Source organism: Haliotis rubra, unplaced genomic scaffold, assembly GCF_003918875.1.
Source record: "Haliotis rubra isolate DU_JTF1 unplaced genomic scaffold, ASM391887v1 Scf44, whole genome shotgun sequence".
Taxonomy (NCBI): domain Eukaryota; kingdom Metazoa; phylum Mollusca; class Gastropoda; order Lepetellida; family Haliotidae; genus Haliotis; species Haliotis rubra.
The window spans coordinates 1298162-1323852 of NW_025767124.1; the positions used below are offsets into that span (position 1 = coordinate 1298162).

Here is a 25691-nt window from a genome sequence, read left to right on the forward strand (position 1 = left end):
TAAATACCTGTCCAAAGGAGCATTTTTATCTGAAAATAACACAGATGACTTGTATGGTGTGGCTCTTGATGTTAAACAGGTCATTTAGCATGAGGGTAAGGATGATTTGGGCTTGTGCAGGAAAGTAAAAATCTTTTACATACAAGAGTATCCCCAAATGAAAACATTTTCTGAAGTATGCTTTCTTCATGTCTAATCTAAACTAAATAAAAAGAGAACATGTTTTCATACATTTACTTTGAGCAGAAATATATCTGAATGTTTAATTCAATGTCTATGGACACTCCATCCAATTGCATATTAAGGGTAGGTACCTCCCTGAGCATGTCCGCTTATTAACCCTTTCACCCTGCTCAAACAAATGACCTGTTGTTTGGAAACACGGAACCAAGTAACATCCCTTCAGGTCAAGATGAGCTGAAACTGAAGAGATGGAGGACTCTGTTTCTCATGTTGAAAACAGACTGATATCATATCAGTAATTTCAGACCGTAAACAGACTGTCAAACTACACCAAATATTGGCGACAATATTTCAAACCGTCCCTTCCTGTCATTCTGAACATTGTGAATTGCTCTACTTTACTTCTTGGACCTGCATCAGTTCAAGTTGACTGAACTCAAATTCAAACTAATTTAGAAACCATCATGGATGGATTCAGAGCATCTGTGCCAGTCACTGAGATGCTTAAGCCGAACAGTAGGTAGAGTTTCTTCCCCAAGCTTGTTAGCCTCGAACATGTCAGGAAATTTTGTAACTAACCTAGTAATTGAGCCTCAATGAAACTCTTTCGTTCAGAGTAGTCAGTTATTGGCTGAATATGATTTATTAGCTGAATATGATTTATTAAACACTCTGCACATTCGAACGAGGGTGCCTATTAAAGTATACCTGTTCCTTGTTTAAACCCTGTCTACAGTTAGGCAATATCTCACAGTTAGGCAACTGCAAATTCCAGGCAGTATTGTGACAAGGTTGATGGTGACTCAGCTGCCAGTTTGGGTGACAGGGTAAGGAGCAGCTGCACAAGCATGAATGCTGTATGACACAGATAGAAATGAACTTGTAAAGTCTACAGCCCAAATAGTGACAACACTAGCTATCCGTTCATCCTCCATATCTGTTAGAAGATTTGAACTAACCCTTAAACACAGCATTACAGCTGAACATAACCTAGAAGTTTGAGACAAACACTTCATGCTTATAAGTCCTATTGCTTCACAATGCTAATACATGTACGACCTTGAGCCAATGCCTAACACCGTTCATAATTTATGGCGAGAGGGGGTGATGATGATTTTAAGTTGTGGGGTGGGGTGGGGTGGTGGTGGTGGTGGTGGTGTGTGTGTGTGTGTGTGTCACCCATTTTGTTCTGGGGAGCTAGGGAGGGTCAGCAATTTTGTACACACGTACTGGGTGTGTGTGTTTCAGCAATTTTGTACATAAAATTATGTTTAAAATTATGCTTAGAAATTATGGGGAGGTGTGTGTGTGTGTGTGTGTGTGTGTGTGTGTGTGTGTGTTCCCCATTGATTTTGTACATGACATGCAAGGGGGTCACTTATTTTGTACAAATATTTGGGTGGGGTGGGGTGGGGCTGGAGGTGGGGTGAAATTCACATTGTACATGCTTCTCCATAAAAATCATCACCACCACCCCCAGCTATAAATTATGAACGGTCCCATAGCTTCCTGCCTGCTATTGGGAACATATCTGACGAGACAGGTGAAATTCATATCAACCTGCCCAACAGAATTTCAGAAAAGAATATTCACTGCAACACTGACAATATGACCGTGATAATTTTGAATCAGCATACATGTGACTCTGTTGCCTGAAAGCAAGAGCTACTTTTGTGACTATAAGATTTAATATCTACCCTAGAATGAGATTACAAATGTTGGCTAGCATCTTCCAGGATGGGCTAGTTGAATATACATCAGACCATCTGGCTAGCTTGAACAAGTAGAATTACAGACAATGCTATGTATGTTCTTTCATCACTGATCTCCACAATCTATTTTGGGCTACTGACTTCAAGTTAGTTCTCTCTATATAAACAGGTACTGGGACATGCTTCGATGGTTGAAGTCCTCAGCAAATTTAATATACAAATGCAGCCACATTTTCTTTCTAAATCCCCCAGAATAGAAAACTAGCAACATTATACAAGGAGTGAATATGTAATTTACCTACAGCTCATAGCTCACTCAAGCACCCAGCTAACATCCGCGAGTCAAAATTATCTGTTTTCCTTTAAACAAAATCCACATGTCAAGGTTATACCTGTTCTCATTCATCGTCTCGATGACCACATACACCAGTGTTCTAGGGCTCGAGTATGGGGTTATATTGAGTCGGGACACTTAAATAATATTCCTACAGGGAACCCAAGAACGGACTCCATACACTGTACCCATATGGGAATCAAACCCTGGTCTTTGGTGAGGAAAGCCATGCTTTAACCAGTCGTCTATCCTACTTCAGAAAAATGTGAAGCTGCACCTCTGTCCATACATTACTCTGACAGAAAGATGGCAGTCTTACTGTAGTCACGAGATCGGGCAAATTCATCCACTTCAACCAGATATATTTACTAAATGTCTTCCCAGATTGAACTGGATGAAGAATTTTAACAGTCAGTTTCTGATCTGGTGTTCTACAATATACCACTGATAACTGAACAGTGCGCAGGTAAAGCTGATCAGTCCCACATAAATCATCAATGCATTGTTGACCAAGTAACATTTGATTAAAAAAACAAACATTCTTGCACATTGAAACATTTGTAATAAATAATAGAAGCAAAACCACTATCACAGTCCCTAAATTTGAGATGAGATCACCGTTTGAAATTGGAATACATGAAAAATTATTTTTATTCTTTACAAGATGTTTCAGAGCTAATCCTCACTGCTTCATCAGGTGAAGCAGCATACATCATATATAGAACATAAAGAAGTCCTAATTCATAAAAGTTGTTATGTCTTCTTATTCTTCCAACTTCTAAATACCTTTCAAGGGCGAGTTGTTCCAAATTGGTTCAAACTGCAGTTCGAGTTGTTCCAAATTGGAGTTTGCTATCTATTTCCAATTTCGCAAAGGAGCCTCTTTGCAAACTAATTTGAGACCTATTTTTTTTGTATTTTTTTTTTACGAATAATTGAAATATATCAGAAAAATAATCTTAATATTTTTCAATTTGCTGTTTTTTCATGTTGGGTATCAGTGAACCAACAACAAAAATGACCACAAAAAAAATAAATTTCTAAAACCTCAAACTTTTCAAATCAATTGTACAATGAAATAGCATTTTCACACCTGTCACAATGCTGTTTATCTTATAATTCCAGAACATGCAACTGTTCATGTGTTTTATTCAGCAAGTCTGCCATTGATATAGTTTCACAAAACCTAGACATATGTGCACTTTGGACAACCAGGAGATTTGTTTCTTCTCAAGGAAAAATGATCCAATTCTGAATCCAAGAGATTAACTTCACAAACCTTTAGCTTAAAAAACGTACCTCACTATGTGCAAATTCCATGTTCTATGTACAAGATGTAAATGAAAAAAATATTTAATAATCCTTTGATAGAATGACCCAGATAGCATTCGGACGTTGGCCCAACGTTGGCAAAACCATTGCCAACGTTGGGCCACCGTCTGAATGCTATCTGGGGATGTGGTTATTATAATGGTTATTTGTCTGAGAGTGCAAAAATATTGTGACTCAGTCCACTCGTGACAATTAAATGATTACGATCATGATGATCATGATAATCTGAACATCGCATTTATTTGTAATAGTGGTACTGCTCCTATCATTTCATGCAAATGGACAATTCAGGGTCCAGACAGCCTTAAATCCATCTAACCTTCAGCACCACATCTTGAAAGATGCAATGCTTTAAACAATATGTACACCTGTGCTAGCAGCACTCTCCCATTTGTCCAACTGACGTCTCCTGCTTCGAATCCTATTAGCAATTCGAAAACCATCCTGCAATATCCCTCCATGTTGTTTCTTCTGCATATAAACCATACAAAAAGGTATTCCAAAAATTCATATGCATGATGGCCGTGCACACTTGCAATCTTTACGCATTCACTGGGATTTCTTCATTTCAAACTCAAGGTCACATCCTAGATTTTCATCAGGAGCACATTTTGTCCTTTCTGTGACGCTCCACCCTGTTCAGCTTGACCCCCTGGTCCAACAGTAATAATCAAACACTAATCACATGGGACTCTCCTCAAGAAGTACTTTCCACCTTGATCTTCTGTTTCATGATCTCTAGTTGGCCCATGATGTTATGGACGAGGTCCGGCTTGATGAGGCTGAAGTCAAACAAGTTGACCATGTGCAGCATGAAGTTTCTACACAGATTCTTCTCTATAACAGTCTTCCCATTCTCCTCAATGAATGTTTTGCATGCTGGGCCGAGCTGGCAGTCTGCGATGTACCTGGGAACAAACAAACACTTCAGGTTTTTGCATAGGAAAGATGTTTCCTTAAAACAATTACTTTGAGCTCGGTGGCTTAGGCCTCCTTTTGGTAGCAAAATATCAGCAACTGCATGATAGGAACAAAAAGAATTTTTCTGAGACTGAAAAAAAAAACCCAACCAGAATTTTTCTTTGGTATTGATACATAACTCAAAATCATGCAGTTTTGGGTATCGACATGGAACACAATTTCATTAAACAAATATCGAACGGCATAAGAAGCTCCTCCCATAACCACAACTCAAGATGCTCTGTCAAGATGTGTGCACACAAAAGAAAGTAACTGCATAATATAATGGATCTCGTCGATTTTGAGTATTGCAGCAAATCTTTCCTAGAGTCATGTGAGATAGACACAGTAAACATACTGTTTGTTCTATTTTTAAAAAACTAACTGGAAATATAAACAAAATGTGCATGTACTGGGATTTCTAGAAATGCAATTTTTCGGAAGGGTACAATATAGCACGAGATAGATAAATTAGCCGTGCCTGTCAGATTGAGCATATTGTTTTAAAGGAAATAATCCAATTTGGGCCAGACAAACCGATGTGAATGAGTGCATGAGAAACAGGTCATGTTGTCATGGCATCATGACACGGTGGTCAATGTCCCACCATACAGTTGTCTCCAATAAAATGGGCAACTGGTGTTCCCACAGATCCAAGGAAAGAAGAGTGAGCAAGAGAGCCTTTTTAAACATTTCAGCGATGTCAGGACAGGGGACATCAGCAAGAAAGGGGAAAGGAAGTACTGGGATGTGTGTGTGAAGCAGCATACTCATGTTTGATGATGTGGAGGTTCCACAGCTTCATCAGCTCCTTCTCCCCCTCATTGACATCTGTGAACTCATCGATCATCTGGAACATAACACAACAGTGTGATCATCTGGAACATAACACAACAGTGTGATCATCTGGAACATAACACAACAGTGTGATCATCTGGAACATAACACAACAGTGTGATCATCTGCAACATAACACAACAATGTGATCATCTGGAACATAACACAACAGTGTGATCATCTGGAACATAACACAACAGTGTGATCATCTGGAACATAACACAACAGTGTGATCATCTGCAGCATAACACAACAGTGTGATCATCTGCAGTGTGATCATCTGCAGCATAACACAACAGTGTGATCATCTGCAACATAACACAACAGTGTGATCATCTGCAGCATAACACAACAGTGTGATCATCTGCAACATACCACAACAGTGTGATCATCTGCAACATAACACAACAGTGTGATCATCTGCAGCATAACACAACAGTGTGATCATCTGCAGCATAACACAACAGTGTGATCATCTGGAACATAACACAACAGTGTGATCATCTGCAACATAACACAACAGTGTGATCATCTGCAACATAACACTATCAACAGTAGGACATAAGTAAAAATCTAAGGGAAAGAATGAGTCTCAAACTGTAAGTCACATTACACGTAGCAGCTGTTAAGACCACACTCTTCTTTAAGCTACATTTAGCTAAATGTACTTCAAACTGTGTCCGTTACTTCAGGTTAAAATAAGAGGACTCACGGGCCCCAAAGAAAGTTGAACTTTGGCACCTGTGACAACTCTGCCATGAGTGACTCCAACTCTATGTATATGATTAAAAGATCTGTGTAGGCGGAAAATGCAACATACGTTTATTGTCTTCTGTCTCAGCCAGAGAGGGTCATTTTCTGCTTCGTTGTCGAAGTCAATCTCCTGAGGTCGGATTGGTGCACAAGTAACCAGGTGATAATACAGTCTGGAACGGAAAAAACAGGACCAAGTTGAAACACACATAAAATCTCTCCTTGCCCATCAAAAAACCCTACTGCACTCACCACACAGCCAACAGATCAAAGTCATACTGCATCAGACCTAGCGGAATCATTTTAAAGTAACATTTTGTAAGTTGTAAGAAGCCTCTGACTGTGTTAATGTGCAGTCTCAATCTTAAAACTGACATTCTTTTACCACTTTCAGCATTACCTTCCAAGCTTACAAATATGGTGTGAAACCCATTTTCTTGCATATCAGAGTACAATACGAAGGGTGAATACTAGGGCTGCGCAATACAACCAGTTTACTGGTATTTACCGGTTCAGACATGAAAATGATACGTATTGCGATACGCTGATCGAAAACCGGTATTTTGACATGCATTCGGAAAACTTCGTAACACTCGGAAATCTTCGGATATTTCCGTTTTTTAAATTGTTCTTTTCCCTGTTTCATTAGTGCCAAATGTTACTTATTTTTATTTTGTCATGATTAAAAGTTTTTATAAAAGGTTAATCAATCATAGTGATTTTGTTGTGTTTTTGCTTTATAATCAAGCATTAACTACATTATAAGCAGTTTTTGTCAAAAAAATAATCCTTGCAATATATTGCAATACATATCGCAATATATGCTTCCACATCACAATATATCTGCAATATGTATTCCACCACTCAGCAATATTCCAGCTATACAGAGAATCTCACCCAAGTGAGGGTGAGATTCTATTTATCATCCAAAATCACTCTTCATTAATTTTCAATGAAAAATGTACATCTCTGAACACGGTACTGCCATTAGACTTGCAGTGCAGCAATGTCATAGCATTGTGACGTTATCAAGTGCATGACGTCATAGCATTGTCAGAGCATTGTACAAAATCTACTGTCAAAACGATATCTCCTAGGAGATATCGTTTGATCTCACACAAGCGATATCTCCTGTGGAACACCGTTTTGGATGATAAATGACAGTGGTCTGTATTACAGTATATCACTGAGTTTGGGCCAGACTCTCCAGTGATCAACACCATGAGTAATGATCAATGCAACTGGGATAAGCTGGATCATCATCAGGGTCAAACTAACCATCAGTAAGTAAATGTCTATCCTCACCTATTATGTCCCTGAACAAACTGGCGGTTGATCTGAATGTCATTCTCTGGTTCCATGAACTCTGTGAGTGATGCCTCTGGGCTCTTGGGTCTAAACACAACACATCAACACAAGTGTAATGTTCATCAATTGTATAGTATCACTGTCATACTTAGCTGACCTTGCACTGGCCTCTGATCGGTCACTCAAATAAAGAACTGTTGAAAAGATCAATCAAACGGGGTAAAATTACTCCAGTAATAGAGTGAGTGAGTATGGTTTTATGCTGCTTTTAGCAATATTCCAGCAATTTCATGGTGGGGGACACCAGACATGGCTTCACACATTGTATCTATGTGGGGAATCGAACCTCGGCTTTAACCACCAGGCTATCCCACCATCCCCGGAGAAATTATTCAATATGCTTATCATATGAAAACACAGGACCAAATACATGAAATGCTTATTAAGAGAATATCACTTTCACAAATTATCATCTGGTGTAACGTAAGAGCATTTCAGCTCTCCAGGAAATACCTAAAATATAAGGTGACAGATACTTAAATTTTATATTTTGTTGTTGCCAGAATTCCAGCCACATCATATGAATGCAAATATGTAGCTCAACAAAGCAGCCCCCAGGCTATTTAATTGAGTAAAGCATAAACAAACTGGATACAATGACACAGATAATAATAATAATTCATTTATATAGCGCCTAGTACCCATCTGACTAGCTGCTCACTGGACGCTGTAATCAGATTATTATTACCACGGATAACCCAAGCTGCCTGTATGGCCCTAGAAGGTTATAATCACATGATTTTATCCCACCGGGTACCCATTTTCTGCTGGGTGAACAGGAGCAATTTTGAACAAACTCTTTTGCCTAAGGTGAGACCACATGTGTCAGGTGTGCTTCTTTGTGGGGCAGGACTGAAGTCCTAGAAACTCGCAGGAGTCAAGCTGCCAAACACAGTCACCCATCCTAGGACTGTCCGAGCTCGAAGTTGCTTAACTTAAACCGATTCGTGACCTGAGCTCTACGGACAGAACCACACACCACCACAGTTACCTGGATTAAACATTGAAAACTACTTCCCCTTGCTCTTGGTAAGTGTGAGATATGGAGGACAATAATGCCCTTGACTTCTGACTTGGTAATCAGAGCCTGGCTGTTAAATTCCAGTTGTTCGCTGTTGTCCAGTTTTGTTTCAAATAATCATATATCACGATGAGTGGTTTCAAGATTTACAATTTCCTTGCTACTCTCAAGACACAACTAACCATCTGCCCCACAATTCTGACTTGGAGCCTGAGGGCTCACTGACTTTCAACCATGAAGTGCTTTCTACAATGTCTTGATTACCCCATCTTGATCACTTCAGGGACAATCTCATCAAAATAAGCTGTTTTAATACCAAATAAACTTCTTTTCATGAACGTCAGGCAAACCCTCCATGAAGCTTCTAAATTGTTGGTCGAGTATGTGAACCATTAAGACCAGCAATCTGATTTATCTATCATAAATAAGATTATTGGTTCTGAATGAAGAACAATGGAATCTGTATCATTTTGTTGTAAATTTTTCCACACCCTGCCGTTTCAGAGAACAATGGCAAGTAAATCCAAAGGGATAAAGACATCATGGATAATATTTATTTCGGTGTTTCTTTTGTTGAAACAAAAGTCCCTGAATCGAAACAAAGCAGGCTTGTTGCACAAATCTGACACGTTACCTGAATAATCCATCAAATCTAAATATGGATTGTGAGGTCAACGTTCACTTGGCACCAAAATATGAATGATTTGTCAGATTGTTCTGCAGAAGGGCCATGTATCAGAGAAAGGGATTTGATCTTAAGCAGATTGACTTTGAGGTTGAACCCTTTGACTGCCCTCACCTGTACACGATCACATGGGTGACTGGCGTTCTTCTGACTGGGCCATTGCGGCTGAATGCATACCCAATGTGGGAATGAAGATCTTGCGGGTTGCCCACATACGATCCATCGTAACGTTCATTTATTGACACATCAATTCTGGCATCTTTGGAATGAGGCTGAAAAAGACCATAGTCAAAAATATATTTTTTTAAATTCACTGTTTCCATGCAGGCTGTCCTCAGTCTTATCCAAGGCATTTGAAATCTTTGAATACACAATGCCAGGATAGGACTAAACCCAATAAAAGTACGAGAATCTGGACTTTACTGAGAAAGTGTAATCCCAAACATACCATAAAAAAAGTAGGGGATATTGGATTTACAAGACGGATAAAATGCAAATGATGAAGCCAAGGAGGAAACAGATGATGAAGAGAAATTAAGGGAAAATGTGACAATTTATTCCATTCCTTTTGAAATGTTTCATCTGTATGGATCTATATTACTTTTCTCATATGCATTGGCATACGTTAGTGGTATGCTCGCAAAATGGAATATCCCCTACTTTTTTTAATGGTATATAAAATGTGTTACATTTGAAATCGTATTTCTCTTTCATAATCACAACAGTACAAAGTACATGATATTTTGGAACTTATTTCTTCTAACATGAACAACACCTGGCTGATATATTTGGCTGCAAATCTTCAGTGATTATTTCCAGATTGGAATGAATAACTTTCCATATTTATCAGTTACAACCAGTGTTGGATGCTTTTGAGGTATGTCTCCAGCAACAGGACCAATGAAGATGACGTGACCTTCATGATTAGTTTCACATTTACTGTTTCTGAATTTAGAAAAATGATTAAACTAATCATGCTTTCATTGAAAAAGCATGGTTGTTTGTTGGGAAGATATATCCATGGCAACACAACATGACTCACCACATAAAGGAAGTCGAAGCGGGCGTGGTCAAGGCGGAGGTGTTTGAGGAGACTGTAGAGTTGCATGCAGTTTATTGAGCACCATGGACATCGGAGGTCTTCCCTCGCCTCCGTCTGCTGCCTTGTGTTGTTATTGTACAGAAACTGGTAAAATATACGACTTCGCTTCCGGGGGGTTGTTTGATTGGAATCTTTCAACCGGTGGACTGGAGTGTCCTTGTGTTTCCCTGAACAGCAGACGTACATGGATGTAGCAAACATTGTTTAAGCATTGTGCTGGGAGGTTTTCACCTTTGTCCAGTCCAGTGACGGAGATTTAAGCCTGAAGCCATAAAAAAAACGTCAGGTAATCCAATTTCAAGCTCCTAAATTTTCACAACATATGCACTTGTTTGGAAACATCATCCATGGAGTTTAAGTTTGCTATTGTGTGTTTGTCAAATTCAGCAATATTTCAGCAATATGACGGTTTGTAAACACGAATCTGGACCAGACAATCTAGTGATTGGTATTGTTCACAATGTGCGAGTGCAATGATATGCCACAATCTATGTCACCGAACTAGACCACTCCATCCATATGGTACTCTCTTATGAATAGCCCCGGCTGCTGGGCACCTCTCTTAACAGGCTATCCACATGGGGCTAAAACTTGTTGCCAGTTCTGGCAAGGACGATATTATCTTATATATCTAAACAAGTGGGACAAAACCCTTACCATTTTCATTAGAAATATCTCCAAATTCAGAGTTGATTTTGACTATCTCATATGTAGTTGTTCATAAACCACCATCAAGAAGTGATATCAGGTGTTTGCAAACAGGTGAGCACATGACAACCACATGCAAAGTCAAGTCAATTAATCACCTGAAAAAACAGAGGAACATACTGACTGACTGAATTTAGGTTTACATCGCTTTTAGCAATATTACAGCAATATCATGGTGGGGGACACCAGAAATGGGCTTCACACATTGTACCCATGTGGGGAATCAAACCTGGGTCTTCGGCATGATGAGTGAATGCTTTAACCACAAGGCTACCCCACCGCCCCCACAGGAACATCATTTTGTCACTGATGCATCAATTTTGGAATGTTCTCCACATCTACCATAAAATGGTTTGAAAGCTTTGCTGATGTCCTGAATGGTGTAACATTGGTCAAGGGTTGTATGAAGCACTTTGAAATCTTGGAAACAGCATGTTTGAATGTACTTCAAAAGATGGCTGTTGTTGCTGGACTATCTAAACAGAAAGGGACAGTTGACAATTGGAAGTTGTCATTCAATGTCAAGTTGTCCCGCCAATATGATCATGTCAGGATCTGATGAACTAATGGCTAACAAAACAAACGATCCTCCACTGTGACGCACACACTATCAGCCAGTCACACCTTGTTGTCACCCTATCTGATAACAAGTCCGCTCTTGCACTACAAGGGGTCTCTTGGGACATGAGTGAGTGGGGTGCCCACCAGTTACAGTTGGCTATCTGAGCTATGGATACTCTAAGAGCCATGTCATGCTTGACAAGATTAATGGCTGCCCAGCCAAGTCATGCTCGCCAACCTGATCAATGGTTAAAAATGAAGCATACAAGTTTATAGACGACAACTTCTTGTTTATTGCATCCATAAAGTTGTATGCTACATTTTTTACTCCAGTGTTCACGAATAGCATCTGACCCTCTGACAAATCCGGTAGGCTGATGTTGTTATATGTGACATGTGACACTTGTTTGCTGTTTATAAATCTTATGTTTGTTAACAATTTGATTTCAATGCCAATTATAAGAAATGTTCAATCTGAAATGTGTGTTTAATTTCATTCTATGGGTCCTGTGAATTTTCAATGGGTCAGACAGACATCTGAAACTTGCGGGACAAATGTCCTGTTACTTTGAAACACCATTCGTGAACACTGGACTCACCAACTTGTACAATGCCGGTCAAACAATGATCTATGCATCACGTGAGTTATGGCTGCCTACCTGAGTTATCGTTATCCAGGATATGGTTAGCGAGCTGGTTGTTGTTGATGAACTCTTCCTGAGCTGCCTTCACACTTGCATGGTCCCCAGCACCCTGAGCAGTCTCCGTCCAGCGTAGGCTGAACTTTAGTGTTGGACATTTGTTAAAAACCTCAAATGGTCCCACAGCCTGTGCATGGAAATATCAACATCAGAACAGGATTGTTACAACAACACGAGTGGGTTTGGATTAAGAGGTGAGGTGAGGTGAAATTGGGTTTAACATTGTGCTTGAGAATATTTCGCTCATATGACAATGTGCATGTGTGTGTGTGTGTGTGTGTGTGTGTGTGCAGCTGCTTGTACTAGCCCATACTGAAGCTGGTTTTATAGTGCTAGCCCACTGAGATGCCATGCCGCAGTGAAGCATGAATACCCCACTCAGACACATTATACTGACTCCGAGCCGACCAGTCCTTGTTTTACCCATTAATGCCAAGCGCCAGGCAGGGACCAACAAATACCATATTTTAACGTCTTTTGGTATGACGCGGTCGGGGATCGAACCCGCGACCTTCCGCTCTCTGGGCGAACACTCTAACCACTATACCACGGAGGCGGTCTTGGATTACGAGACTTTGAACGGTATTTCAAGAAAGTTAAAAGTAAGGCAGGCCTTAGATGTTCACAACCCTTTGGAAGTGGGGCCTGTAAGTCTCGCGATGCGCTACTTCCAGTACTAAGCTGGTTCCCGGCTCCCTTTGCGTGCACCAGCTTGCGATATGCAAGACTGGGCCCAGCTTACTTCCGGTACCAGATTTCTGGTGACAAGCGTATATTCAAGAACCCGTTCTGGTTCCAAATTGTGCAACCGCCGAATAGACCGGAAAAGTGTACAACCATGCTTGGCTGTTGCAACTGTTGACAGTCATAGCAGTTGGTTAATTTGTGGATGGTTAGATCGGAAATTTGTTATTCCTGGAAGGATTATCGGTTCCTTACTGTCAACTGACAACCATGAGATCATTCAAAATGGTATGAAACATTGTTTGTCACTGGAAGCACTAAACAACCAAAGGTCTCGTGAAGTGCCATGACCTACTTACTCTATTACAGAGGAGAGGTATGAAGCCAACAAACCTAAAATATAATCAGACCAAATCTGAGTTTAAACCCTATGACCATTGAATCGGGGCAAGTTTATGGGACTAACTCTGTAAAGCAAACTGGAACACCATAGAGCCAACTGTGCTCCAAATTATGGATGAGTGAGTGAGTTAGTGAGTGAGTGAGTTTGGGTTAGACTTTCCTTCAAATTTATCATAAAAATAAAAATATGATACTAAGAAACAATATTGGTGGCTTACATGAGGTGAGGTGAAATGGGTTTACGTCGCGCATGAGGTGAGGTGAAATTGGGTTTAACGTTGTGCTTGAGAATATTTCGCTCATATGACGACGTGCATGCGTGTGTATGTGTATCTGCTTGTACTAGCCCAGACTGAAGCTGGTTTTATAGTGCTAGCCCACTGAGATACCATGCCGCAGTGAAGCATGAACAAGTGTTTGCCACTAATATGGCAATGTCCCCCGCCACTAAAGAATGGAATATTCATAACATATTTACTACTTTTTATTTTTTGCTCACATACAAGATGCCTGAAATCACTGGTGTCTGCATAATCACCCAATGTAGCCTGTCGACATAATTGAAGACATTGGATGCAATGTTTTATGAGATATCGCGGTTTACATAAATTTGAAAAGTGGTCAAAGTGTTGTGGTGACCTTGAAGATACGGTTAAGGTCACCCAAATAAACTGGTGTCTGGATAATCCCCCAATGTAGGCTGTCACCAAATTTGAAGACATTGGGTACAACAGTTCATGAGATATCTCGTTAACAAGAATCGGGACGTACGGACGGACAGACGGACGCCGCTGAATACATAACCCACTCCGACACTTATACTGACTCCGAGCTGACCAGTCCTTGTACCCATTAATGCCAAGCGCCAGGCAGGGACCAAGAAGTACCATATTTTAACGTCTTTTGGTATTACACGGTCAGGGATCGAACCTGCGACCATCTGCTCTTCGGGTGGATGCTCTAACCATTACATTACACTACGGACGCGGTCACATCAAAGGAGATGATAGTCGGACAGAAGTGCATCGTTCTTCTTTGGTTTATAATACATAATCTAAAATGCATACACTATACTTAGCAGGGGGCAGACAAATGGTTATTTAAGATGTATAGCAATTCTAATCTCTCTTAGAGAAGTGTTGATTTGATTTATAGATAATACCCTGGATAACAAGGGCTGGCAGTTTTACCTTCCCATCCATGACTGTCTCCCATGCTGCCTGTCCTTTAGGAAGAGGTTGGGAGCCCAGATCCTGTAGGGCCACCTCGTAGTCTCCATCAGTGAGCAAGCAGCGCCTGTGCTTATCATATATGACTAGTTCGGCCCCATAATGGAGGGAATCTTCATCATGGGAGAATGTTTTGCCATTTTTCCTACGTTTATGAGGTGGTTCATCTACAAAGAAAGAGCTTGTCATCAATTACATAATCACTAATTGCAAACATTTGTCCACCTTTTAAAAATTTGGTTCTCTTTCTTGTTTTCTGAACTCAAGGGAAACATTTAGTAACCATGGCAATAAGGACTGCCAATTAGGGTGATGATTCATCACCTTCTGGATTTTATTGAAAGCAATGACAATAAACTTCTTAATATTTGGTAAATTACAAAACTACACTTGTACACAGTCATATCAATATGTTTCATTAGAACATGGTGTATTTTTCCGTAATGTTACACGCTCTACATCACTCTGTAACAAACCATGAGTCCTACAAGTTCTTTAAACCTGACCAATAGTATCAATCTAGTCTGGCAGACAATTTATACCAACATGCATAGTTTGGGCTGTAAGACTAGATCAAATTACACGGCCTAGCTGCAGCCTATTACCAATGAGCTACCAGACCTGAGTCGGGGAAAACCAGTGGTGGACAGCATGAGCAGGATCATAACTGTCAGGGTACACTCAACAACCCGATCCTGTGATTTACACAGTCACAACCTGATCCTGTGATTTAGCTAGAATTCCAAACCAGGTATCCTTGCAGACAAACATGGAAAAATATGGTATTCATATATTTGCGATTTCATAAGATTAAAGATATGTTACACTGCATTGAATGCAAAACTGAAGTAATAAGTGTTAGGTCATATTTCTCTTTACTGATCAACTTGTGTTATCAGGGCGGAGAGAGTGAGAGTGAGAGATAAATCTCTTCACATGAACACCAAGAAACTTTTCTTTCCCTGAATGCCCTCCAGGGTCGTCCATGTAACATTCGACTACCTGTTATATGTACAAAGCTTACCTGAATCATACAAATCTCCGTTACAGACACCATTGGGGAGATGGCGGCGGACCGGGCAGACTACTTTGATGACCAGGACATAGGAGCGGACGGCATGACCATTATTGTGATGAAAATTGTCATGACCTATTGTCAGTGTGTTGGCAGGAGAGATGTCAACATCGGGGTTGAGGCTGACCTTGACCTTTCCCAGGACAGTTTGCATTACGGGAGACGATACATCCTACAATATAAAGGGAGAAGCAAACCCTTATTTCCTTTAAACTGATATAAAATGAAAGTTTTTAATTCAATTTTCAATGGTATGATCTTTTTAACATAAAGCTGGTTATAGATTAATATTTTCTTATTATTCAAGATACAACATTGACTTGATGTTAAGTAACACATGGGCAATGCTTGACTGCTTTAGTACACGCTACAATGTTTTGTCAGTCTTAGTGACAAGGAAATTTTATTGATAAAAGTTTGAATTTGAATACCTTTCCCCCCAGAAAAACTTTCATTTATAAGCAAAACAACTTCAGGCTGTAGGTCTATTTGGAGTAAGAGTGAGTAAGTTTAGTTTTACACCACACTCAGCAACATTCCACCTATTAGGCGGATTTGGAGTAAGAAGTATCAGTATAACTGCCAGTAAATTCTGTTATTCCAAATCAATCCTCATGCCTGAAAAAAATCACTGCAAAAATCTTTATAGTGACTTAATAATAATAATAAAACTGTTCATATCTATAATTTGTTTACCAACAAATTAACAAACATGCAACAAAAACACAATGTGGTTGACGAACCTTCCTCTTCTTGTGACAGATTTTCAGCAATAGTATTTCAACATCAGCAGTGTCATTGTCACTTGGAACTGGAACAAATATCAAACTACTGTTGGCATACAGATGATGTATACAACAACTAAATGACCAGAAAAAGAAGACAATGTTGTAGGGATAAGGAATGTGCTGATTCACCATAAATAGATATGTGTTAGCATTTGTAACTAGTGCCCAGTCTAAATCATAAAGGAAAGGAATATGAAATTGAACTTACTCCCAGGGTCTGCAAATCCTTTAAAGGTTAAATTCATAAACTCTGACTTGTAGCTGAAAGTTTAACAAAATACATTTGATAATTCCAAATGAGTATTTCATGTGTAAATTCACAAAATTGTGGATGACAAAATAGTGACGTAATAAAATACATGAATTGATTATTCCAAAAGAGTATTTCATGTGTAATTTCATAAAATTGTGCATTACAATAATGGTGATGTCATAAAATGCATGAAATTATTTTCATACCAATTGCAATCTGCTTAAATGTTTTATTGAGCTCAAATACTGAACTCACACTACCCTCCGCCAATTGAAGAACATGTACAATTATTATGACATTGGGGTAAATTAATTGCTACAAGTAATCCTTCACAGCGCAGCTCAGTCACTGATACCTCAGTTACGAGGTATTGTTTGGGTTATTTGTTTTACAGTCATTGGTTTTATCACATTATCCAAAACATTAATCAAACAGACCATCCTTCCCTCTCAATCAAAACTTAACTTACTTTGTTATTTGTGCCTCTCTCCGTCGCTTAGCTTCAACTTGGGACAATAATGAGTCTATCTTAAAAGCTTTCCTGTAAAGAAGAAAATAAATTTGTTTACGTCCGATTAACTTTGAATAAACCTTTGTTATTTCATTCAATACCTTGATCATTACTAGACTCTGAAAGGAAAATATTCGCATGCAACATACAATAACAGAAATGCGGAAGTAAATAGTCTTAGCGTAGCAAGTGGCCATGCGTTTTCTATTTTTAGCACCACGTAAGAGGGACCATTGCATGCGCAGATCGTTTATGCTGGCAGTTGTACTATCTTTCGAACTTGCATTGCCGACAAGGTAACTGCATCCAGCTATATTATTTATCAATTTATTACAATATATTTCCAATCCAATGTCAACTTGTGGACGGCATGAAGGCATGCTGTATGACTCAAGAATTCCAAAACGACGAGCCCTCCCCAAACATGGCGCCGAAAGGCAATACTACCCGATAAAGATAGTTCATGCATCTAAACCAAAAACGTCTGCATACTCAAAAACTACAGTGGCGATATGGTTAAAGTGGAAACGGCATCCATCAGATTGCAAGAAAGTCCGATTCCCAGCGTTTACCACAATGTATTATACAAAGCAGATTATATTAAATTTGTTTTAAAAACCCTAGACATTTTAAACAGGATCGTATGTGACATTGCTTACTTAATCAAAAACTCACTAGATTGTGGACATATAACAGTACCCCAATATACTTACACATAGTGTGTCAACTAATAACGATTCGTCTACGCCCCGCTAAACATAGTGTACGTATTCAGATATGTGATTATATTACAAACCAATGAGAATTATGTACTTCTGCCCGATGGTTATAAATAAAGCTTCTTCGATAGCGTAATGCTTATGTTCAATGTGCTGATAGAAATGCGAAGAATAAGGATTTTGATCTTAATTAAGATCACGACAGTTCTAATTGCGGAGCATCATTAAGCAGTCCGCATATATAACCCTTCTTCGCTGAGCTGACAGGACTATGTCAAAGACGAGCATTATCCGAGAACAGTGCTACGACTCTAAGCGCGAGGATTTCAAGGTCGGTGACAGTTTGCAGAAAAAATCCAATATTGACACATGTCCACTGGGCTGAATATGGCTGTAGGCAAGAGACGCAAAAAGGCCTGCGTGTTATGTGGACCAGCGACGCTTTCATTGTACCTGATGACTGATTGAATGTAAATAAATAAACAACCTCTGAAATAGTTGCCGACTGTCAGGGTTGTTTTGACCATTAGTCACACACATTATTGTTCTTTACAGAGTCACAACTGGCAGTTTCATGGAGATATCTCAAGTGGTTGTCATTGAAACCAAAAATACTTTGGGGATAACTATTGGTTAAAACAAAACCCATCAGGGGAGTGGGATTACACGCTGCCTTCAACAGTATTGCGACCGTGCAGTATTCCAGCTATATCATTTTGGTGGACACTAAAGTACTCACGGAAATAGAAATAAAATGGGTTTTGGTGTTTTCGTAGTTTTTGAACACAACTAAAATGTGATTGTTAAATATTCTATGACTACAGTATCGTTTTTTCCCAACTTTTGTTTTTAACACTTTTTGTAAAATCACAAAATTGTGGATGACAAAATAGTGATGTAATAAAATACATGAATTGATTATTCCAAAAGAGTATTTCATGTGTAATTTCATAAAATTGTGCATTACAATAATGGTGATGTCATAAATTGCATGAAATTATTTTATACCAATTGCAATCTGCTAAAATGTTTTATTGAGCTCAAATACTGAACTCACACTACCCTCCTCCAATTGAAGAACATGTACAATTATTATGACATTGGGGTAAATTAATTGCTACAAGTAATCCTTCACAGCGCAGCTCATTCACTGATACCTCCGTTACGAGGTATTGTTTGGGTTATTTGTTTTACAGTCATTGGTTTTATCACATTATCCAAAACATTAATCAAACAGACCATCCTTCCTCTCAATCAAAACTTAACTTACTTTGTTATTTGTGCCTCCCTCCGTCGCTTAGCTTCAACTTGTGACAATAATGAGTCTATCTTAAAAGCTTTCCCTGTAAAGAAGAAAATAAATTTGTTTACGTCCGATTACCTTTTGTTATTTCATTCAATTCCTTGATCATTACTAGACTCTGAAAGGAAAATATTCGCATGCAACATACAATAACAGAAATGCGGAAGTAAATAGTTTTAGCGCAGCTAGTGGCCATGCGTTTTCTATTTTTAGCACCACGTAAGAGGGACCATTGCATGCGCAGATCGTTTATGCTGGCAGTTGTACTTATCTTTCGACCTTGCATTGCCGACAAGGTAACTGCATCCAGCTATATTATTTATCAATTTATTACAATATATTTCCAATCCAATGTTAACATTGTGGACGGCATGAATGCATGCTGTATTAGTCATGAATTCCAAAACGACGAGCCCTCCCCAAACATGGCGCCGAAAGGCAATACTACCCGATAAAGATATTTCATGCATCTAAACCAAAAACGTCTGCATACTCAAAAACTACACAGTGGCGATATGGTTAAAGTGGAAACGGCATCCATCAGGTTGCAAGAAAGTCCGATTCCCAGCGTTTACCACAATGTATTATACAAAACAGATTATTTTAAATTTGTTTAAAAACCTTAGACATTTTAAACAGGATCGTATGTGACATTGCTTACTTAATCAAAAACACACTAGATTGTGGACACATAACAGTACCCCAATAGACTTACACATAAGGTGTCAACTAATAACGATTCGTTTACGCCCTGCTAAACATAGTGTACGTATTCAGATATGTGATTATATTACAAACCAATGAGAATGATGTACTTCTGCCCGATGGTTATAAATAAAGCTTCTTCGATAGCGTAATGCTTATGTTCAATGTGCTGATAGAAACGCGAAGTATAAGGATTTTGATCTTAATTAAGATCACGACAGTTCTAATTGCGGAGCACCATTAAGCAGTCCGCATATATAACCCTTCTTCGCTGAGCTGACAGGACTATGTCAAAGACGAGCATTATCCGAGAACAGTGCTACGACTCTAAGCGCGAGGATTTCAAGGTCGGTGACAGTTTGCAGAAAAAATCCAATATTGACACATGTCCACTGGGCTGAATATGGCTGTAGGCAAGAGACGCAAAAAGGCCTGCGTGTTATGTGGACCAGCGACGCTTTCATTGTACCTGATGACTGATTGAATGTAAATAAATAAACAACCTCTGAAATAGTTGCCGACTGTCAGGGTTGTTTTGACCATTAGTCACACACATTATTGTTCTTTACAGAGTCACAACTGGCAGTTTCATGGAGATATCTCAAGTGGTTGTCATTGAAACCAAAAATATTTTGGGGATAACTATTGGTTAAAACAAAACCCATCAGGGGAGTGGGATTACACGCTGCCTTCAACAGTATTGCGACCGTGCAGTATTCCAGCTATATCATTTTGGTGGACACTAAAGTACTCACGGAAATAGAAATAAAATGGGTTTTGGTGTTTTCGTAGTTTTTGAACACAACTAAAATGTGATTGTTAAATATTCTATGACTATCGTTTTTTCCCAACGTTTGTTTTTAACACTTTTTGTAAAATCATCCGAAATATATGAGTTTACAGGAGAGCAAATCGTGTCATTTTCACCCCTTGAATTTTTTAAAGTAAAAATGTATCTTTCTGATGCAAGCTATAGTATGCAAATGAGATGTACTCTCCATAGGTCCGCGTACATAATATATTATATGAAAAACGTCAGATGCCATTCATCCTTTATTTCTTTTATCTCAATTGATATACTAAATGATTGATTTAGCGATTTTCTCAGTACATTTTTTTTCATGTCTGTACTCCTGTTGAAAGTTTACGATTTTTACGAGTTCATTCAAAGCTTTGATTGCCATTTGCACAATCGCTATGGCAACGCACGTGCACATGCATCTTCCCGTTTAAACAGTGCTGCAGGTTCTCGTTACCACCCATTGTTGATGGTGAACAAAGTTATAACATGTTTTAAGCTTTTGTTGATAATGTTACTTTGTTTTGTTATTTTACCTGTAAAAATGGTATTTTGAATGATGATTAGAGGACCAAATTAAAAGGCCTAGTTGGGAGAAACAGTTATTTTAATATTTGTTAAAACTACATATTTTAATGAAGTAAAAAGCAAATAAATGCCAAAAACCATTCCATTTCTATGTCGGTGATTACCTTTGAAACGGGATTAATACACTGCACCCATGACATTCTGGGAATCAAAGTCGGTCTACGGTGTGACGAGCAAAAACTATATCCATTTGGCCACACACAATAACGTCCGAGGTATTTCTCACAATTTAATGAAGACATAGTATACTGAATGATTGAGGATTTCATAGCTCAGTTTATTTTTGGGTGTGTGTGGTATCAGATAAAAATCCCAGCCCTTTCACGGGCCCCACTACATGAGATATTTACTGAACTGAACATTACCCATAGAGAATTACACGCAAAATGTACTTTTCGGGTTAGAATTGTCTTCACCAACCCATGCTTTTCGTAAGAGTGAATGAGTGTGTGAGTTTAGTTTTACATCGCTTTTAGCAATATTCCAGCAATATCACGAAATGGGCTTCACAGATTGTACCCATGTGGGGAATCGAACCCGGGCCGTTGGCGTGACGAACGAACGCTTTAACCACTGGGCTACATTACAGCCCGCTTGTCGTAAGAGGCGACTAACGGGATCGGGTGGTCAGACTCGCTGATTTGGTCTACACGTCATCGTATACCATTTGCATAGATCGATGCTCATGCTGTTGATCACTGGATTGTCTGGTCCAGACTCGATTATTTACAGGCCGCCGCCATATAGCAGGAATATTGCCGAGTGCGGCGTTAGACAATCCACGTGGGAGATCGGTAGGAATGGGGATAGCCCGTTTCGATAAAATATGGGTCAAGATCCAACATACGATCTCTATGACATTGGCGCTACGATCTTTTCAGATATACACTTGATATATAAGGTCATAACTCGAATAGAAATAGTACATAAACTCCTAAAACGAGAGTAAACCTATCATGAAACCAATCAAACTATATGAACACTAATATTCCCTGGTCACCAAGATTTTGTTTTAATAGCAGATTCCTGGCTTCACTGTCATGAACGTAAAATACATTTAGCAATACGTTAAAACCAAATTCATACATGCATAAATAGCCAAGTAAATAAGCACCCCCTAAACTAAACCTACAAGATCTATTCAAATGAAGACATCTATAGTCTGGAACGAGTCATGTTCACTCGCATCGCCTTACGTTGGCAAATCTATAGAGAGATAAACAAACCCTGACAATACATCGAGTCACGCATGTTACGTTATATGGGACGGATTAAATGAAAACAAGCCGTACGTTCCTTCAGACATCTCGTTTATATCTACCCATCTGTGAAGCAATGTATCGACGTATATACAAGATGAGCATCTTGTTATCTTCCTCTAAGAACATTTTTTCTTCTATCTGATAATTACCTACCGAAAGTTTGAAGGTTGCATTCTATTTCTGCTTTTAAAAGTGATACGTGCACATTGTAAGAGTTTACTTGAGATTTCCCTCGAATGAGTGAGGGAGTTTAGTTTTACGCCGCACTCAGCAATATTCCAGATATATGGCGGCGGTCTGTAAATAATCGAGTCTGTAATCCAGTGATCAACAGCATGAGCATCGATCTGCGCAATTGGGAACCGGTGACGTGTTAGACCCTCAGCGAGCCTGTTACCCGATCCTTATATGGCCTTTTACGACAAGCATACTCTGCCTTTTATGACAAGAATGGGTTGGAAGACCTATTCTACCCATCTTCACGGGTTTCCCCGCGAACTTAAAGCATGCGATAACGGACTTTTGAGTATGAGGTAATATAATTTTCAGGACTGAACAGGTGCCAGGTCAGCTTCAATGGTTATATCCTTATATGGACTCGGTACTCATGGCGATGCATTAGCCACGGGGTCCCCATTTTCAGAATGTCAGAAGTACATTATAATCGGACTCAGCTTAAATGGTGCTATTGGTCAGTCAGTGAGTTCCCCATGATGGTCGACTTTAAAACTGGTCAGTGAGTAGTAAACAATTTTCCGTTTATAAAAATATTCCAGCAATATCATGGCGGGGGAACACCAGAAATGGGCTTCACACATTGTACCCATGTGGAGAAGAGCACCCGGGTCCTCGGTGAGACGAGCGAACGCCAGAACTATTAGGCTACCCCGCCGGCCCTAAAACTGGTTAGACAGTAAAGTTGTTCGTCACAGTATATAGCAGCTAAATGAATTGCTTCACATATCGGGTTCGTCTGCAGCAATAAGCCATCGCAAAACTGTTTCGAGCTCACGACTGTCGTAAGTGTTATGCTGAAGTATGGGAATTGGTATAGACGATACTCCAAGAGCCCTGTCCATTCAGTTTCTAGAACGCCGCCAGAATATAGCTGAAAGGTTTCACTAAAGAACACCGCCATCCACTTGCTATTCTCGTCTGCGTTGACACGGTTTCAAAAATGCATTTAAGATCTCAATATCAAACATATATTACCTTTGCAATCACGCATTCTCCGCATCTAAGCCTATTAAGGTCACAACTTCTCCCACCTGAACATGTGACTGAATTTCAAACACGAAAAGGTGCCACATTGATGACTATGGAGTTCATTAAGAGAGCCGACAATTTTTCTCCTTTTCTGCATGGTGTCACCCCTGACATTTTGTGCAGTGTTGGAATAGACACGTTATTTTGAGGTATTGACAAAGATGGCTTCTATATGGGTTGTACTTCTCACGAGAGTCTGTCGTGGTTGACATGCTTCTCATGAAGTCAGAAATGCGTCCAACACGATACTGTCTGCACAAGGATTGTTAAAACATCAAAGTAACGTCGTTAACAAGTCGGCTTAAGGAGACAATCGGAAAATTCTAATTCCCATGCTGGCTCTCGTCTTCTGAGGTAATAGCATCATATCAGCGACTCCCGTTTTGGTGAATTAAAAAACAGATTGATAACAGGTTCAGTCTCAAGCCCGTCGCCAACTTTTTCTTAACGTTGCATATAGATAACCAAAGTATGCTAGGGATCTGGAACAAACGGTGGTTTACTCGAATTCAAGGCCAATATCAAACATTTCACGCTCTCGGTGTTCATGCAACGTAATGGTGATTGTGATTGAGATCATTTGATTTGTTGTCCTAAAAAGAACCAATATTCTTTAAATGTGGCATCAAGACAATGAGCATCAAATAAACACAGTACAAAGATGACTAACATGTTTCACGAATGTCCATTCAATTACAAGATACAGCATATAGGAGCACAATTGTTACAATGCTAAGAGATTTATTGATCAAGCAGGAGCAGCCCGCTTGTGCTGTATCGTCACTTCAGATTTCTTAAAGACCTCCTATCTTGCTCTTGTGCAGCCTAATACGATGCATTAGCATCCATAACCCATTATCAGTCGGTTTCATATCGCAGACCTTTTCCATATTTCGCTGCAGGAATGAATAAAAACAAAAGAAATATCTCCGTCATTTGCCGTTCTGAACAAAACATTCTCGACTGGGACTAGACAGGTTTTTTGGATGGAGGATGGTTTTACTTATCTCATTTATGTCATAACGACACGGCATAACCACATTTCAACATAAGCCGCAACTCGATCCAACTTGACCTGCACACATTGAACCGTTTCTTGTCCAGGTAAAACTAAATAATGTACAAGTTTGTCCTTATATGGATGTATACAAAAAGATGAGGCAATCAACTAGTTTCAATGTACATTAATATCTATGCTACATTAATATTTATAGTTGCTGGGAAACTATGTAGAGTGTAATAAAATCACTGATGACGCGTGCAATAGTGAGAGAAACCACTTGAGTTTGGGCATCGTGCGTACAAGTAAGGAATCGTCCTGAGTGAGTGTGAGTGAGTTTGGTTTTACGCCGCTTTTTAGCAATATTCCAGCAACATCACGGCGAGGGACACCAGAAATGGGCTTCACACATTGTACCCATGTGGGGAATCGAACCCGGGTCTTCGGCGTGACGAGCGAACGCTTTAACCACTAGGCTACCCCACCGCCCCGAATCGTCCTGAACTACACTCAGCGATTCCTTAGCCAAACTGGGAGAACATGATGCAGTCAAGGTCAGAATATTCAGAGTTACGTACCTCCATATTCAGATGGATGGACCACACAAGACTCTACGACCATTAAATGCGAACCTGTTACTATCACAGTCTATCACATCATATAATCATCTGATAAAATGACACGACATCCGATCAAAAATGGTGCATTTGAGGGCAGTGTGGCGGCAAAACTGGACCATTTCTATAGGGCATTCACCTCAATCTAAAACTGTTACAGACATCAATCGTAGGATGCTTGAATTCAGACATCTCACGTGACTGGATACTTTTTATATCGACATGGGGTTCAT

General features: G+C 39.4%; 1 protein-coding gene across 2 annotated transcripts in view; it reads right to left on the bottom strand.

The window, feature by feature from the left end:
• Positions 1-3773: 3773 nt before the first annotated feature.
• LOC124289353 (polycomb protein SUZ12-like) overlaps positions 3774-25691 on the bottom strand; it is a 57456-nt gene continuing 35538 nt past the window's right edge. Inside the window, exons 4-15 of one of the 2 annotated variants that reach the window (XM_046725965.1) lie at positions 17158-17229; positions 16644-16696; positions 16391-16458; positions 15597-15819; positions 14534-14739; positions 12216-12384; positions 10228-10454; positions 9300-9457; positions 7417-7506; positions 6179-6284; positions 5292-5371; positions 3774-4469 (exon numbers count right to left, since the gene is read on the bottom strand). In XM_046725965.1, the coding sequence (XP_046581921.1) occupies positions 4259-4469; positions 5292-5371; positions 6179-6284; positions 7417-7506; positions 9300-9457; positions 10228-10454; positions 12216-12384; positions 14534-14739; positions 15597-15819; positions 16391-16458; positions 16644-16696; positions 17158-17229 (1663 nt within the window). In that variant the 3' untranslated portion in view covers positions 3774-4258. Of the gene's footprint in view, positions 4470-5291; positions 5372-6178; positions 6285-7416; positions 7507-9299; positions 9458-10227; positions 10455-12215; positions 12385-14533; positions 14740-15596; positions 15820-16390; positions 16459-16643; positions 16697-17157; positions 17230-19188; positions 19261-25691 lie in introns of both variants that reach the window. The other variant, XM_046725966.1, reaches the window with a different exon arrangement.